Below are 16,970 nucleotides of genomic sequence, written 5' to 3' on the forward strand. Positions count from 1 at the left end.
TCACTTATCTCTCTCAGGGTTTCCTCATCGACAGTGTAGAAATAATTATATCTTTCTTTAAGATTCTTGTTAGGATTATAAGAGATATGGGAAGAGTGGTTTGTAAACTATAAAACATGTATAAAAAGATGTTTTTAACATATACTCCTCAACCTCATATCCTTGTACTTCCCCTGGGACCTTGTCCTATCAGGTCTCTCCTCCCTCTCTCAACATCTTTACTCCCTCCTTCCATGTAAGTATTTGTAGAGTATGTGTCACTAAGGAGTACGTAGAAGACTGTCTTGGATTTTCCCTTGAAGCCATACTCTAATTAGGACACCATAATTCTTGTGTGTGCCTGAGTCTGTATTAGTTGGATTCAGTCAGAGAAGCAAAACCACTATGAATATTAAAGAATAAGGTTTATTATAAGAATAAGATTTTACACAGTTCTGGAAGAAAATGGAGAAGTAAGGGCCTGAACGGAGTAATTGGCGGGTCAGAGAAAAGTCACTGACAAGCCCTTCTGAAGCACTGGCACAGGTAGACAAGTCAGATCCTGCAGGGGAATCTGGAAAGCCAGGCACATCCAGCTGCCAGACTGGGACTGTGGTGGAAGAGTCTGTGGAGAACTCTTGCTCCTGCATCCGTTCATGGGCCTGCTGTCACCAGGATGAGAAGTAAGAAAATTTGGATTCCAAGTATATGAGAGAATAAGGGCAAGCTGGAATCTACCAGTGCCTCTGCCTTTCTCTTACATCCTCTAACCACAACCAGGGTAATGGCTGCTGCTTCACTTCCACCTTACAAATCTTACACAGATTTCTCTAACTTTAGGCCATACAGGAAAGAGGATTCTGGGAAACAGAGTTCTAGCTTAGCCAAGTTAACACAATACAAAACCACCACAATAATTATTGTCATTTTACTCAGAGAAGTTAAATAACTTGCGTAGTAGGCTCACATATCAGATAAATGTCATAACCCACTTGAAACCCTGTGCTTACTCAGCAATACCATTCTGCCCGCATTTAAATCCCTTAGGTTAGTTCTCCATGATCCAGTTCTACCCTAGCTTTGTAGACACACGTGTGAGAGAGCCCTTCCACGCACTTTAGGCTGTAGAGAAAATGTATTCTCCAAATGTTCTTACATGCCTTTTCACCTCTGGACTTTGCTATTATTCTGGGTTGTTTTGAGCCTGAAATGCTTCTCTTCCACCTGCTTTTTCTCGTTTCCCTTTTCTTAACCTTCAAAGTTTGCCCATCTTTCTATGCCTAGTTCCAGTGTCACATTCTCTCTAAGACCTTTCATCATCTCTCATCCCCACTAGCCCTGAGCACTTTCTCCCTTTTCTGTAATCCCATAAACTTGGTTCATACCATTTTCACGGTACTTATCTCTGTTTACCTTATCTTCTCTGCTAGATTGTAAGCTGATCATGTCTTATTCGTATCTTACTCCATATGCCCTGTACACTTGTAGTTGTTCAGTATGTATTCATTGAGTTGGTTATCCTTTATCCCACTCCCCATCCTGAAGCTGAGAAGGCTGAATCTGGAATGGGTACTTCTGCTACAGTTTGATAATAATCAAGTTTCTTCATGTGCTTTTCTTTCTAAGTCTGCAGTCTAAACGTTATTTAATACACTGGAGTTTTTTTCTTTTTAATTCATCTGCTCTTCTCCAACTGCTCCTTAGCCTGAAGCCCATTTGTCATGAAAAGTAAACAGGCACACTGTACCCTTCTAGGCCGTGATCATCACGTGTGATGATTTTGTTTATCCTAGTGATTCTCTTATGATAGTATAGTTATAGGATACAATGTTCATGTGTTTTATAGGAATTGAATTTTCCCACATTGCAGGGATTAACACTATTTTTTCCTCTCAGGATTCATAATATAAAATTTCAGATAAACTAATTTGATTTAGTGATTCTTTTAAAATATCTCTACTCCTTAATCCAGAAGAGAAATATTAAACTCTTTTTGGCCTAATTTCATCTAAGCGTTCAACTCCCTTGAATACGGAACTAGAGTCAGGAACACCTCCTTTCCGTTGCACCTCAAAGAACTTGGGTACGTTGTTAATAGAGAACCTCTGTGGTCCCTTCTAGCTGCGATGCTTTATGACTGAGGTACTCTGTGTACATTAATTATCCATCTAACTGAAGTGTATCACTTTAGGTGGCAAACTTTTAGCAATTGCAGTTGGAAATCTGTCTCTTATTTGCATGTGCCCTAATATTCTTGTACTGTTACGTGCCTTCAGTAAAGGTTATTTTCATACCTTCTTCAACCAAGGCATAATGAACACAATTTAACCTTTTCTTGATGAATTCAGATCATTATTATGAGAAGCAGTTCTTGGATTGTACTGTAATTTAATAATGTGATACTCTTGAGGTTTTTTGAAACTTGTAGGAATCATTGACCTAATCCTGTCTAGCCCTAAAAGAATATTCTATTTGCATTCTTGTACCTGCTTTTTCGTAGTATTTCTTAATTTACTTATTGTCAGGATATTACCTGTCTTTTCTCGCTGTTTTTATGTATGCCTCTAACACTCTTCTAACATCTTGCTTTTAATCCAGGTTTTTAGAATTAATTTTTTGGAATTTCGTGTGAAACAAGAACCTCTCATGGGTAAATGTTGGTTAAATCAATTTAGCTTAAAGCATAACTGTTTTTGGCTACTCAGAGCCCATACTTACTTGAGAAGTTATTATTTTCAAAATCTAGTGATTTGGGCAAGTAAAGAGTATTTTTACTTTGAATTGTGCCAGTTTGCTTTAAAGAATTCTAACAAGTATTTGGAGAGTAACAAATACCTCTTTTTACTTTTCAGTAGTTGTAAAGATTACATTCTGTCTGTTAGAGGCTTTGTATGTAATGATGTTGTAATACCTGAAGTCGTGGCCAACTTATCATGAAAGAGAAATTGAAACTAGTGGATCATTGAAGAGGAAATAAGATTCATAGTTGCTTAATAGACGTTCTTCTAAAGGTTATGATAAATTTCTTTTACTTTTCTGTTTTAATTCACTCATGACTAATATAGATCTCCCAAATAATTGGGAAAAATTCTGAAGATTAAATGGTTCTTACTGACAGGAACCCTTTTAATGTCATAGATGCCTTGAGCTTTCTAGAGGGAGTGTTCACTTTTCCAGAGAATACATCCAAGATTTCTAACACCAGAAGGAAAGTTACAGGATGAGGCATATTAGGAACAATCAATTTATTTTATTTTGTTAATTAATTTTTTATTGAGGTAACATTGGTTTATAACATTATATAAATTTCAGGTGTACATCATTATATTGCAACTTATGTATAGACTATATCATGCTCACTGCCAAACATCTAATTGCCATGTGTCACCGTACACATGTACCCTTTTACCCCTTTCACCCTCCCTCCGCCCCTCCCCTATGGTAACCACCAATCTATTCTCTGTACCTATGTGTTTGGTGATTGTTGTTTTTTTATCTTGCACATATAAGTGAAATCATATGGCATTTGGCTTTCTCTGTCTAACTTACTTTGTTTAGCTCCCAGGAATAATCCATTTAAATAGCTGAAATTAATAAAAATCGCTAAGTGAAGTTGTAATAAATTGAGAATGTAAGTATTTTCAAATTGTTTGGAGTTGACAGGTAGTGCCGGTGGAAAGTATTGTTTCTTTTCCTTTATGGAAAATACTGACGTTTCATTTCCTGAGGGAAGTAATTACCTTTGGGAGTATATTGGTTTCCTGTTACTGCTGTAACATTTTACTGCAAACGTAGGGGTGTAAAACAACACAAATTTATTCTCTACAGTTCTGGAGGCTACAAGTCTGAGCTGCATCTTATATGGCTAAAATCAAGATGTCAGCAGGGCTGGTTCCTTCTGGAGGCTCCAGGGAAGAATCTGTTCCTTTGCCTCTTCCAGCTTCTGGTGGCTGCCAACATTCCTTGACTTGTAGCCACATCACTCCAGTCTCTACTTTGATGGTCACATTGCCCCCTCTTTCTGTAGTTTAATCTGCCTCTGCCCCCCTTATAAGGACACTTGTGGTTACATTTAGGGCCCACCCAGATAATCCAGGATAACCTCCCCATCTCAAGATCCTTAATGTAATCACATCTGCAAAGTCCTTTTTGCCACATAAGGTGACAGGCACATGTTCTAGGGATTTGTACCTGAGTATCGTTGGGGAGAGTATTCAGTCTTAAGTATGGATACTCACTGTGCATCTACTTCCAGATACACTTTTCTTCCCCTCACACACTCCCTCACTCCCCCCTCAGACTTTTCTTCCTTAAATTTCTTAAGTTGACAAGGTATCATATCTGTACATCAGCTTCTACCATGTTTATGTTATATGTGAAAATTAGTCTGTAGCTTGAAGCAGATTTAACCTCAATTCATAAGCAATAGACTGTCTTTAAGAGAATTAAAATTAGACTCAGGTGATAGAGTCTTGGATGGGGAGTAGTGGTCCTAGAGTGTAGTTTCAACTCTGCCATTAACTATGTAATTTTGAACAAGTTCCTTAATCTCTCCCAGTCTTACTTTTTTTTGTAAGAAAAATGTTTCTTTTAGCTTTAAATTATTTTAAATTCTTTTCTCTCTCATCAAATTAATTTTGAAGATTTCAGTGCTTAGTGGCTATTTTAAAATCATAATTAATTGTCTTTCAAATTTAAATTACTTTTATTTCACTATTTTCCAGAATTATGTAATTGCTTTTTTTTTTCCTCCAACCATTTTATGTTATTTTCCTAGACATCTAACTTGAAGTCTAAAGTATTGTATGGTTTTGATTAACAGGAGGATCCACTTTTTGTGGCATTGCATCACTATGTCTGATGGGTAAACTAGAAGAAGTTTTTTCAGAAAAAGAATTGAACAGGATAAAGAGGTGGTGTATAATGAGGCAACAAAATGGTTACCATGGAAGACCTAATAAGCCCGTAGACACCTGTTACTCTTTTTGGGTGGGAGCAACTCTAAAGGTAAGAGAAATAATAAAAATGAGAAACCTGTATTCTATGTTAATATAAACTGTGCTTAAAGGGTTGGTCTTTGTAATGTTCATTAAATATTGTTAGTTATAGGCTACTAAGTTTTTCCTGTTGCTCTGGCAACGCTAGTCTCTGGTTTTTCCATAGACTTCAGTTATCTGTTGTACTACTTGAAAATTCGCATTCTTACAAAACTCAAGTGGCCCAGAACCTAGGTAAGAAAGTAGATATAAGTTCACAAAAAACTTACTGAAACTGACTGGTAGTCCAAACATACCAATAAAGGTTTTATGGGAAGATATTAATCTTAAAAGAATAAACCACGAGTCATTTCTTTATATTATCTGGAAATTCTTCAGTATAATTGTTAAACAAAAGTAACTTTTTAAAAAACCAGGACTACAGTATCATTATCACGTCTAAAAAATCAGTGATAATTCCTTATTATCATTAAATATCCAGTTAGTGATAATAATTGTTACTGCTGCATCACATCAAGGGCACGTAATCAGTGGTTGTCTCTCTTTTTGATCAAAGGGCTCCAGAGTTGTCAAACTTAATTTATCCATTATAAAGTTACCCATCAGCTTTTTTTCTTTTTACTTTTTTTACGGTGGTAAAATATACATAATGTAATATTTGTCAGCTTAACTATTTGTAAATGTATGATTCAGTGATATTGATTACAATCACAATGATGTGTAACCATTACCACTCTATACCCAAAACACTTTATCGTCTTCAACAGAAAATGTGTACTCATTAAACACTAACTCCCCTTTCTCCCCTCCCTCCAGCCCCTGGTAACCTCTATTCTATTTTCTCTGTGAATTTGCCTATTCTATGTAGCTCATATAAGTGGAATTATATAATATGTGCCCTTCTCTGGCTTCTTTCACTTAGCATAATATTCTAAAGTTCCATACATGTTGTAGCATTTATCAAAATTTCATTCCTTTTTGTGGCTGAGTAATATTCTATTGTATGTATACATAATATAGCTATGTATATTCTATTGTATGTATACCACATTTTGTTTAGCCTTTCATCTGTTGATGGACACTTGAGTTGTTTCCACCTTTTGGTTATTGTAGATAAGGTGGCTATGAACATTAATGTGCAGATACCTGTTCGAGTCTCTACTTTCATTTCTTCTGAATATTTACCTAGGAGTGGAATTGCTGGATCATGTGGTAGCTCTATGTTTACTCTTTTGAGGAACCACCAAACTGTTTTCCACAGTGTCTGCACCATTTTGCATTCCCACCAGCAATGTATGAGGGTTCCAATTTCCCTACATCCTCACCAACACTTGTTTTTTCTTTTTTTTTATGATAGCCATTCTAATGGATGTGAAGTGGTATCTCATTGTGGTTTTGATTTTCATTTCCCTAATGATTAGTGATATGAGCTTCTTGTGATGTGCTTATTGGCCGTCTGTATATCTTTGGAGAAATGTCTATTCAGGTCCTTTGCCCATTTTTTAATCACGTTGTTTGTTTTTTTTCTTGTTGGGTTGTTTAAATTCTTCATAGATTCTGGATATTAATTCCTTATCAAGAAAAATATTTGCAAATATTTTCTCCAGTTTCGTGGTTGCCTTTTCACTCTGCTGATATTATCCTTTGATGTACAAAAGTTTTTAATTTTGACGAAGTCCAATTTATCCGTTTTTTCTTTTGTTGCCTGTGCTTTTGGTTGTCCTATCCATGAAATCATTGCCAAGTCCAGTGTCTTGAAGATTTTTCCCCAATGTTTTCTTCCAACATTATTATAGTTTTAGCTCTTCAGTTTAGGTCTCTGATCCATTTTGAGTAAATTTTGTATATGGTATAAACTGAGAGTCCAACTTCATTTTTTGCATGTGGATATCCAGTTTTCCCAGTACCATTTGTTGAAAAGACTGTCCTTTCCCCATTAAATGGTCTTGGCACCCTTGTTGAAAATCAGCTGACCATATATGTGAGGGTTTATCTCTGGGCTCTCAGTTCTATTCCATTGGTCCATGGGTCTATCCCTGTGCCAGTACCATATTGTTTTAATTACTGTGGCTTTGTAGTAAGTTTCAAAGTCAGGAAGTATGAGTCTTCCAACTTTGTTCTTTTTCAAGATTGTTTGGCTATTTGGGTCCCCTTGTACTTTCATATGAATTTGAGGATTGGCTTTCCAATTTCTTAGGAAAAGGCTGTTGAAATTTTGTTAAGTCTTCCTATCTGTGAGCATGGAATGTCTTTCCATTTCTTTAGACCTTTAATTTCTTTCAGCAGTGTTTTGTAGCTTTCAGCATACAAGTCTTTCACCTCCTTGGTTATATTTATTCCTAGGTATCTAATTCTTTTAGATGCTATTGTAAGCATAATTGCTGTCTTAATTTCCTTTTGGATTGTTTGTTGCTAGCGTATAAAAACCTTATCAACCTTTTTACAGAATGGTTTTAGCAGCCATTGAGGATCATTGCTCAATAGATCCATTATGTCACTGGGGGTTGCAAAATGGTGATAATCTGTCATTCTTTCTAAATATATTAACTAGGATTCTTCTATAAAGAAGAATTTTACTTTACCCTGAGGTATAGTTGGTCCAGTGAAAGGCAGATAAACAGTTAATTCTTTCTCTTAATTTCAATAATGTTCGTCCAGTACAGTGAGTTGGTTTGCTAGCATCCCCTAAAGTTTTCCAATAAAATAATTGGGTTTTACAGGCTTTTTTTCCTTTAAGTATCATTGTGAACTCATAGATTTTAACATTTTATATGTTTTAATTCATTATATTGTTTGTAATGTTCAAATTGTCCCATCTTTAGCCAGAAGGAGCCCCTTCAGTTTGGTCTTGAGTCTTCTTCATATGACCTTGGTATTCTTTGACAACTTTTAAACATTTTTAAAATTTTAATTCTTGTGGATAATTTAAATAATATACTGATTTCTTGACTTAGCACCTTTAGACAGTAGCTTTATTTCTAGCTAGGAAAAATGAAGATTTAGCCTTCTTTTTTTCTAGCAAATTGTTACTGGTTTTATATTTTTTTTAGTTCTGAACCTTTTACACCTTCTAGTTCTGTCAGTTTGCCTTCACTTTTGTAATGTCAAGTTAGGTAGCATTCAAATTTTATTTAGTAACAATAATAAAATATTTTTTATTTTGTTTTATAAATTTGTAAATTATTTTATTTCGTTTTATTTACTAACAATAATAAAATATTTAAATATTATTTATTTTGTTTTATTTATAAATTACTTATTTTGTTTATTTTGTTTTTTATTTGTTGTTTCCTTTGCCTGTAGGTTGATTCTAAAGTTTGAAAACAAATAATCACTTATTATGATCATGTAAATATTGTTTATTGCTGAACTAAATACAGTGTTAAGATTATAATTTCTGTTTATTTAATGATCCATGTGCCACTTGATGGAAAATGTTTCTAGCATCAGGATTCTAGAGTCTCTTTCCTTATATCCTATGAATTAAATCAAAATGAATGAATAGGTTTGTTTCTTATTTGTACCATAACTATGTTGGTTTTGTTTTTCTTTTTGAGAAAATGCTTTTTTATTAATCACTAATATCTTCCCTGGCTCTCTGATTCATTTACATACTTTCAACTGCTTTATGTCTTACAGAAATCTCTTTAACTCTCTTGTCTACTGCTCACCCCCTGCCCTATTCTCTTCACAGTTTGATTTATCCTTTAGTTTTTTCTATTTAGTGGGATCTTGAGAGTGAAGACAAACACATGTCCTAAATCTTTAAGCTACCTAATTTTTGTGCTAAAACCACGTTTGTCTCACCTTCTATCTTTCCTAATTACAGAGCTATAATTTTTTACTATTCTCAAACAAAACTGTCTCTAGCATCTTGGTAATAATTTTGTTGCTCTCTTTTGAAATATTTTTAGTTCTAGTTACCACCAGTTTGTAACTAATAGCTCAAAAGCATCATAAGTCTTAAAATATGAGAAGATAAAATTGCATTTTTTTAAATGACTAAGTTGAACAGATTGCAGAAGTTGTGTTTTGAACCTAGCTAAATGTGATGCAAAGAGGTTGTTATTTGGGCGTGGTTTAGAAGAAGGAAATAGTGAGTGGTGGGTCAAGAAAAGGAGAGTAGATTTGATAAGATGATAAAAAAAAAGACAGTAATGTGGTTGAATCATTTTAAGTGCTCAAGTCCACAGAAGCTTGCTCTGAGAGCGTTAGATAGAAAAGAGCATATTTAAATGATACACATCTGAAAATTGAGCCAAAGGTTAATATGAAAGTTTATGTCATTAAATTTATATTTATCATGTTTTTTCAGCTTCTGAAAATTTTCCAATACACTAACTTTGAGAAAAATAGAAATTACATCTTATCAACTCAAGATCGCCTTGTAGGGGGATTTGCCAAGTGGCCAGATAGTCATCCAGGTAATTTGTTTTTTGTATGAATCTAGAACAACTTTTCTTCTGTTATTTCTTGAGTAGATCTTCAAGCATCTTTGTCAGAAAGGGCATATGATAGAAAATTTAGCCACATTTGTAAACTTACATTAAATAATATGGGGATTTTTTTGAAGAAGATTAGCCCTGAGCTAACATCTGCCACAAATCCTCCTCTTTTTACTGAGGAAGATTGGCCTTGAGCTAGCATCTGTGCCCATCTTCCTTCATTTTATTTGTGGGACACCTGCCACAGCATAGCTTGATAAGCAGTGTGTAGGTCCGTGCCTGGGATCCAAACCAGTGAACCCTGGGCCACTGAAGCAGAACACATGAACTTAACCACTGCACCACCAGGCCAGCCCCAGTAATATATTTTTAAAAAGCTAAGTTGTTTAAGTTTAGGGTATATTTAGGGTGTTGCAGGTATAAAGGAAGGGCTTAATTATCAGGATATATTGGCATAGTTTGTATTTTTTCCCCAAATATTCACTTAGCATTGTTTTATTTCATTTGAGGCAATAAGGCAGATGATCTGAATGGGCCCTTTCCAAAATAAGAGAAGCATTTGTTCCATCCAAAATCTTTAAGATTATTAGCTATCACTGAGCTATTTAGAATAAATTACTCTTAATCCAAAAGGGAACCAGTTCTTACTCTTTTCAGAATTCATTAAATCAAAAATTTTAAATCCTGAACACAGGTGTTGCTCACTGTCCATATTCTTGTTCTCTGAATTTTGGCAGTTTCAGGTTACTTTTTAGCTGAATACTTTGCTATCCAAACTTTCACCATTCATTATCTAAAACTCAGGAACCAAAGAGAATCAGACAAAATGATATTCCATGCTTTCCAAATTCAGGAATGGCATGGAGGTGAAGAGCAAAATAAGTACTTTTGAATGGATTCTTTAGAAATAATGAAAAATCTTTATTAATAAAGACATTTCTTCAAAATACATGGATAATGCTGCTGTTTCCTAAACCGAAACAACCTCAGTCTAAGCTGTATACTTAAAACTGCCTGCTCAGTAACTACATGGATGCCGTCTACAGGCCCCTCAGACCTCGCCTGCCAGCTGAACTCGTTATCTCCATGCTCTAGCCTGCCCCAGAGTGTTAGTGGCACTGGGCCCAAGCTCAGGCCTCAGATTGTGCAAAAGTCTTATCATCAGTCTCCTGCCTCTAGTCTGTCTCCCTCACATTGACACTTTGTGTGTTTGTGTGTGTGTGTACACTTGTGCTTAAATGAGAGGAGAGGGGCCAAAGCTTTTTTCAGACTCTCAAAGTGACCTCTGATGCAAAAAAGGTTGAGAAGCTCTAATCTAAACTCTTCTATTAAATCTATTCAATTATTCAAAGACCTTCTCAGCAATCAAAGTCAGTGCTTTGGCATGGCACACAAGGCCCTCCCAAGATATGGCTCCTCTCCCACCTCTAGCATCGTTCTCCATGCTACCTAGACCTTCCCCTTATGTTTTTACCTCCAGCAAAATGAATCTATTTACAGCTTCCCCAAAAATCAATTTAAGAGTTTGTTAAAAATAATTCAGAATACTGACATTTTTTATAAGCAAGTTGACAAAGTATTAGCTATAAATATATGAAACTAGATTCAAGGAATGATTGTTTTCGCAGCAGTGCAAAAGAATCATGGTTTTTAGTATTAGTCTAGAATCTCTTCAGCTCATCTCCTGTCATAGAATTACTATAGTCGGAATATGTCCTTGAATCAAAATATAACTAAGGGGCTCTTGAAATCATATTTTTGTACCTGAAATGAGCAAGAGTATTTCCTCACATCCATACGTACTTGTGTTTTCATGTGAAAAATGTTTCTTTAGAAAAAATGTACAGTGCTTTTAATTTTTAAAGCAAAATAATATTTTTAAATTTTTGCTACCTGTGACACAGCTATAAATATATTAGAAAAGTGCCTTGATGCCATTGTTTTCAGTCAGGCATGGTACTATTTTAACAAATTATACACTATTATAACAAATAATGGGAAGAGGGAAATAATCTCTTAAAAAGCATTTGAAATACATTTTGAGTATTTACAGCAGCTTTTTTAAAAGAAAATTCTTGAGGCTTTTTTCTAGAGATCAGTTGCTCACTTTAACATTTGTGTGAATACTTGGATGTAATACTTTTTACAGATATTTTACAATGTCTTCAGAACATATGCACTACAGAGTATAAAATATAGGTATGCTAAATTGAGTATATGTGGAAACACCTATTCCCACAGCCTTTATAGAAATCATTTTAACAGGATTATTAAAATTAGTTTATTCTTGATTCTAGTAAATCTAGTAGCAGATTTGACAAAGGGGTTTTTATATACATTTATAGAAGAAACTTTTGAAAAGAATGAAGTTTTATTACAAAGAAAATATATATTTCAACATCTGAAGTCCTTGACTACCACCTACAAATAAGGAATTTTAAAAAACAAAAGCTATTTGAGGTTTGAAACAATTAACTTCTGATTCGTTGGCTTTTACAAAAATCCTTTTGAGAAAAAAATGTTTTATTTTTACATTATCTGAAAAGTGTACAATCCTATTTTATGTTATTCTGGATGTACTTTATTTCTCTTTCTTTTGCATTTTTTCCTGGACAAGTTTCCTCATTTCTTTATTTAATATTATTTAATATTGCTTTGTGCCCTTTGTAATTTTAGAATAACTGCAGGGAAAATGTAATAGTACAGGGGAAATCAAATTTATTTTTTGTGCTCTGAAAATCAGAGAATGACCCAGAAGAAATCAAAGCATTCTCTGAACAGACATAAAAGGAGACTGACATGGGCCTTCATTAGTAAAATAACTTTTTCACAAATAGCATTAAGTAAGCATAACTCTTTGTCATTCCTGTTTTGAAAAGTAAATGATACTCATGTAAGTAAAACTTTTTCTTTAGTTCTTTTCACAAAGTCTTATTTGGTAACATGTTTTGAACTTTAATAGCTCTTGAGGTCATAAATAATGACCTATTCAAAAATAGAAAAAAGAGTGACTGCTACAAACTCTGTTTTTTTGTAGTGTTCCCATAACTGCAGGGCTCTGAGCTCTTCAGAAGCCCATATAAGGCTCTGGGCAGGCAACAGCCTTGTGATTTCAGTGGCCACTTAAATAGAAGAGAGTTGCTGCCCCTTGAAAGATGGGAAACGGTAGTGAGACCAGTGTAGAAGAGTTGTTATGGTGTGAACACTCACGTTATTATAACCAAACAGAATGTGAGTTTGTTTTTATCCTGAGGTCAGATATTTTTAGAATGGCTGACATTACCCTAAATAGAAAAATTAAATATTGTACAGCATTCCAGAATGGATTATTTTGCTTAAACTTCTTTCATTTAACAATATGTATATGGTTTAAGAACTGTCAGAGGTAAAACTTGAGAGGAGTAGGTGGTATTGCTACCTTGATTAAGAGATTTGTTTAAGAAAAAATTTTCCTTTTATGGTATAGAGTTAAAGGCCCTTGTTTACATATTCTGTAGTAAGCAAAAGGGGAACTCGCTAGAGTGAGAAGTCTTACATATTACTGCTAATCTTCCTTTTTGTCCTTTAATCACACAGGATGTTGGGAATGTCACGGCTTCAGCTAGGAACTTTTGTTTTTCTTTGTTAATGATATTTTCTTGAATAAAATATCATCTAATTTTGATCATCTGGTTTTTAAAAAATTGATGTTTGAGACTTTGAGAGAGCAAGTATTTCAAAAACTATAGTATTTTTCTAAATTTATTTTTAATGTAGTGATGGGCTGATAGGTATGTAGCTAAAGTATTTTGAAGCAGGTACAAATAAGTATGCCTATTATGATAAAAATGCCTCATTTTCAGATGCTTTGCATGCGTACTTTGGGATCTGTGGCCTGTCACTAATGGAGGAAAGTGGAATTTGTAAAGTTCATCCTGCCCTGAATGTAAGCACACGGACTTCTGAACGCCTTCGAGATCTCCATCAGAGCTGGAAAACCAAGGACTCTAAACAATGCTCAGAGAATGTCCACATCTCCACATGACTGTCTTTAGGTTGGGAGGGTGGGGGATTTGTAGCATAACTGTAGCTCAAGGTTAAAAGCCATGTATAACCAAGTGTGCTCTTTTTTTAAGAGGTAGAGTCTTACAATCAAATCTTGTGCTGATGTCACTTTGGGATATGGTCTTGAGCCAGTAACCTTTGTACTGGGTTTCAAGAAAATCTTTGTTGAAGTTTGAACCACAGTGGACTCTGTTGTGGTTCTTAAATGTTTATACTGTATTTCTAAGAAGTTCTTTGAGTCATATTAACTGTATGTAGGTTATCTTTTTAAAAAACTCTTCAGTACAAATTGTATCATTACAAAAGGGACAAAAACCTTCCAAATAAGTTTACAGTTCACATAGCATTGATAATCTTTGGGTGAAAACTCAGTGATCATTTTAAAAGCTTGATTGCTGATGGTAGAAATTTGCTTTAAGGAATTAAGTATCTGGGATTATTCTTTGAAAACATGATCCCATAGTTTTTAAAAAGAAGGACTTATTTTGTCTTATTCTTCAGTGTGCCAATTAAACTTGTGTGGCCTATATAAATGAAATTAACTTCATAGCGAGAATGAATAGGCTTAACTAATACAATAATTTTATAAAGGGAAATTGTTTTAAGAAGATTATTATGTAACTGAGGGAAAAGGAATTTAACTGTATGTGATTGTGAATGGGAAAATTTTGTGCTGTGCCGGTCATTTATTTAGATGTTGCTGGTGAAGAGCAATTATGTTTGATTTTAATCTCAAATCACTAGTTGCTTTTTTTTCTTTCTGGGGAGAAAACAGTCTTATCTAGAAGGAAAGACTTTTAGTGGTTTGTTTATTTGAGATATGTGATATTGTAAATTATACTTGTACTTTTATAACTGAGTTATTTTTAGCCATTTGGATTTTTTTTAGTTTGTTGCCCCCAGTTTGTTAGCAGCTATAATTTCAAACTGATAATTTTCTAATTTTTTCAAATTAAATAAGTAAAAAAAGAACACTCAAGTAAATTTAATGGTGTAGCTCCATCCATGGTCATTTATATTTTTATATTTTCAGGTAAGTGGGAGGGAAATGTACCATTTAGGGGTTAAGGAGTGGAGTTTTGCTTTTCTTTTTGGGTTTTTTTCTTCATTCTGTGAACTAGCTAATTGTAAAGGAGTTAGTATAAAAATTCATCTTTATTAGTAATCAATTTATCAATAAATTATATCCATCACAGTTGCTTGATAACATTCAAATATGTGAGACTCATACTGAAATCTTCACTAAAGGAGCTGGGTTTAAGTTAAAGTCTTGGTGATCATAAATGTTGAATTATTAGTTCTACAAGCATCAGTATAAAAACTAAATTACTAGTATCACTGTTTAGATATTGGAATATTTAAATTTTTATTTTAATTTCTTTCCTAAACTGGAGAGGAAAAGACCCTTAAATAATGGCCCTTCCCAAGGGAAACCTAGTATATATTTGGAGAAATGATTCATTTATTATTGGCATGCTTAGTTTTAAACCTCAGTTTGGCAAAGTAAACTTTTTTTTTTAATTAGAAATAAAATTGATTTTCTGATGGTGGGGAAAAAATAAGCTTAACAACAGATGTTATCCTTCTGTGAGTTATTCTAGTTGCTTCTATTTGAATCTTGGCAAATTAAGACATCCATATCTCAAACTAAGTCATCTCTTAGACACTGGGAGTTAAAATAGCATTTATGTAATGGCTTTAAAACTATGTAAAAAGCCCAGATTGTTTTTCCTGAATCACCATTAGTGGTTGGAAGGTAAGATAGTTAGTAATAGTAACGTAAATGAAAGAGAATTCCAAGGTAAAAGTATTTCATAAAACTACTAATAAGTATTTTCTAACTCCTTGTATAATTTAGTGACGTAAGATTATAAATTACAGTATGATTCTAATTGATATACTTGTGAGAGGCCTTGTGAAACTCTATGGACCAGTGAATGTTCACATTCCACAGCAACATATTGACCAAAAAATACCAGGCCAGTGTGAACTGTGGAGAAACTTTCTTTTTCTGAATAGTTATTTACAAGAAAAGTATTTATTAATAAAGTTAATTATAAGCAATATTTCACATATATACTTTGTTCTTTAGCAGTGGTGATATAATGAGAAGGAAAATATGAAGTTCAAAACCTCAACTCTCTTTCCTATGCTCTACCCCCACCTCCAGTATGGTATTCTTTAGAAGATAGTAGGAGAAGCTTCGTTTTGAGCATATGCATGAAAACAAGGTTAATCAGGTCATACAACATAATTCAACTATTTATCATTTACAGTGTTTTTAGAATTGACCTCTAATATGTATATGTTTTTATTAGATCTTTAAATAGTTATTTATAAATCTTTAGTTTAACTTCAAATAGAAGTTTTGCTGACAGTGGTACATAGTTTGAAAACTGTTGGGCCTGATAACATTTGAGAGTCAATTCAAGTAAGAAGGTGCTGTGGATTCAAATGACTTGGGTTTGAATCCCAGATCTGCCAGTCCAGCATTGTGACCTTTGATCCTAACTTCCTCACTGATAAAACGACAGCGAAAAAACCTAACTAGTGAGGTTATTTGAGGATTAAATGAGATAATGCATATAAAGGACTTAGCATAGTACCGGAAACACAGTAAATTCCTGATTATAATTTGTCATAACCATCATAAAATTATTGTTATTAAAATCTCTTTTCTGTAATGGAGATCTCACACAGTTTAAACTTGGGGAAGATAACGGCAGCAGTGTAGTTTTGAATCTCCCCATGAGAATGAGAGTAACTAAGATAGCCACAGACCCTATCCTACAAAACTAGATGACGTGGTGTCCCCATGAACCTCAAAATACAAATAAGTGAGTTTCAGCGTCTGTATGGGAGGAAGTGGGAGGCAGGCAGCTGAATTCTGACAGTCTTGAGAATAGGAGAACTATAACATTGCCCACATTGCTCACTGCAGTGGGCCAATCTGAGAGCGGAAGCTGAAACTGGAAGGGGTTCCACAGGCTCCCATTTGCAGGTAGGTGTAATAGCAATATAATAAGGTCTGATGATTCTACTAGAACAGTCTGGGCCCTGTCCTGTATACATCTTAAAAGTAATGATGTCTCACTGCCTAGCACTGGGAAGAAACTGCTAGAATTAAGATCCAAATCGGACAGGACAGGTACAATAGGACAAAGAGAAGTGAAATTCCAGATAAATGTTGGCAAGGAAGGCCAGTATGCATAGATATTATATATAGACATATATAACTTTTAAATTACTTTTTGAAAATGAAAAGGGAGCTTTAGGGTTGTGGAGCTAAGAAAAGTCATCCTAGAACACCGCTCCCTCCAGAAGTACAGGAAAACTCATTTCACCAAAACAACTGAGAAGGGTTACAGTCAAATCCCATTCAAAGTTATAGGAAAGAAAAGAATAAGCAGACCAACATCCCCACAGTGAAAGCACCAGAAACACATGACCACAAGACTGAGGAAAACCTAATCCTTAAAAAAAAGCAGTTATGACAGGAGATTTA

The 16,970-nt window shown here is 34.4% G+C and overlaps 1 protein-coding gene across 1 annotated transcript in view; it reads left to right on the forward strand.

Annotated features, from left to right (window-relative positions):
- PGGT1B (protein geranylgeranyltransferase type I subunit beta) overlaps nucleotides 1–15,531 on the forward strand; it is a 47,816-nt gene extending 32,285 nt beyond the window's left edge. Inside the window, exons 7-9 of the mRNA XM_008513896.2 lie at nucleotides 4,802–4,986; nucleotides 9,292–9,400; nucleotides 13,264–15,531. Of these exons, the coding sequence (XP_008512118.1) occupies nucleotides 4,802–4,986; nucleotides 9,292–9,400; nucleotides 13,264–13,445 (476 nt within the window). The 3' untranslated portion in view covers nucleotides 13,446–15,531. The remainder of the gene's footprint in view (nucleotides 1–4,801; nucleotides 4,987–9,291; nucleotides 9,401–13,263) is intronic.
- The last annotated feature ends 1,439 nt before the right edge of the window (nucleotides 15,532–16,970 follow it).

This window comes from Equus przewalskii, chromosome 13, assembly GCF_037783145.1.
Source record: "Equus przewalskii isolate Varuska chromosome 13, EquPr2, whole genome shotgun sequence".
NCBI classification, from domain to species: domain Eukaryota; kingdom Metazoa; phylum Chordata; class Mammalia; order Perissodactyla; family Equidae; genus Equus; species Equus przewalskii.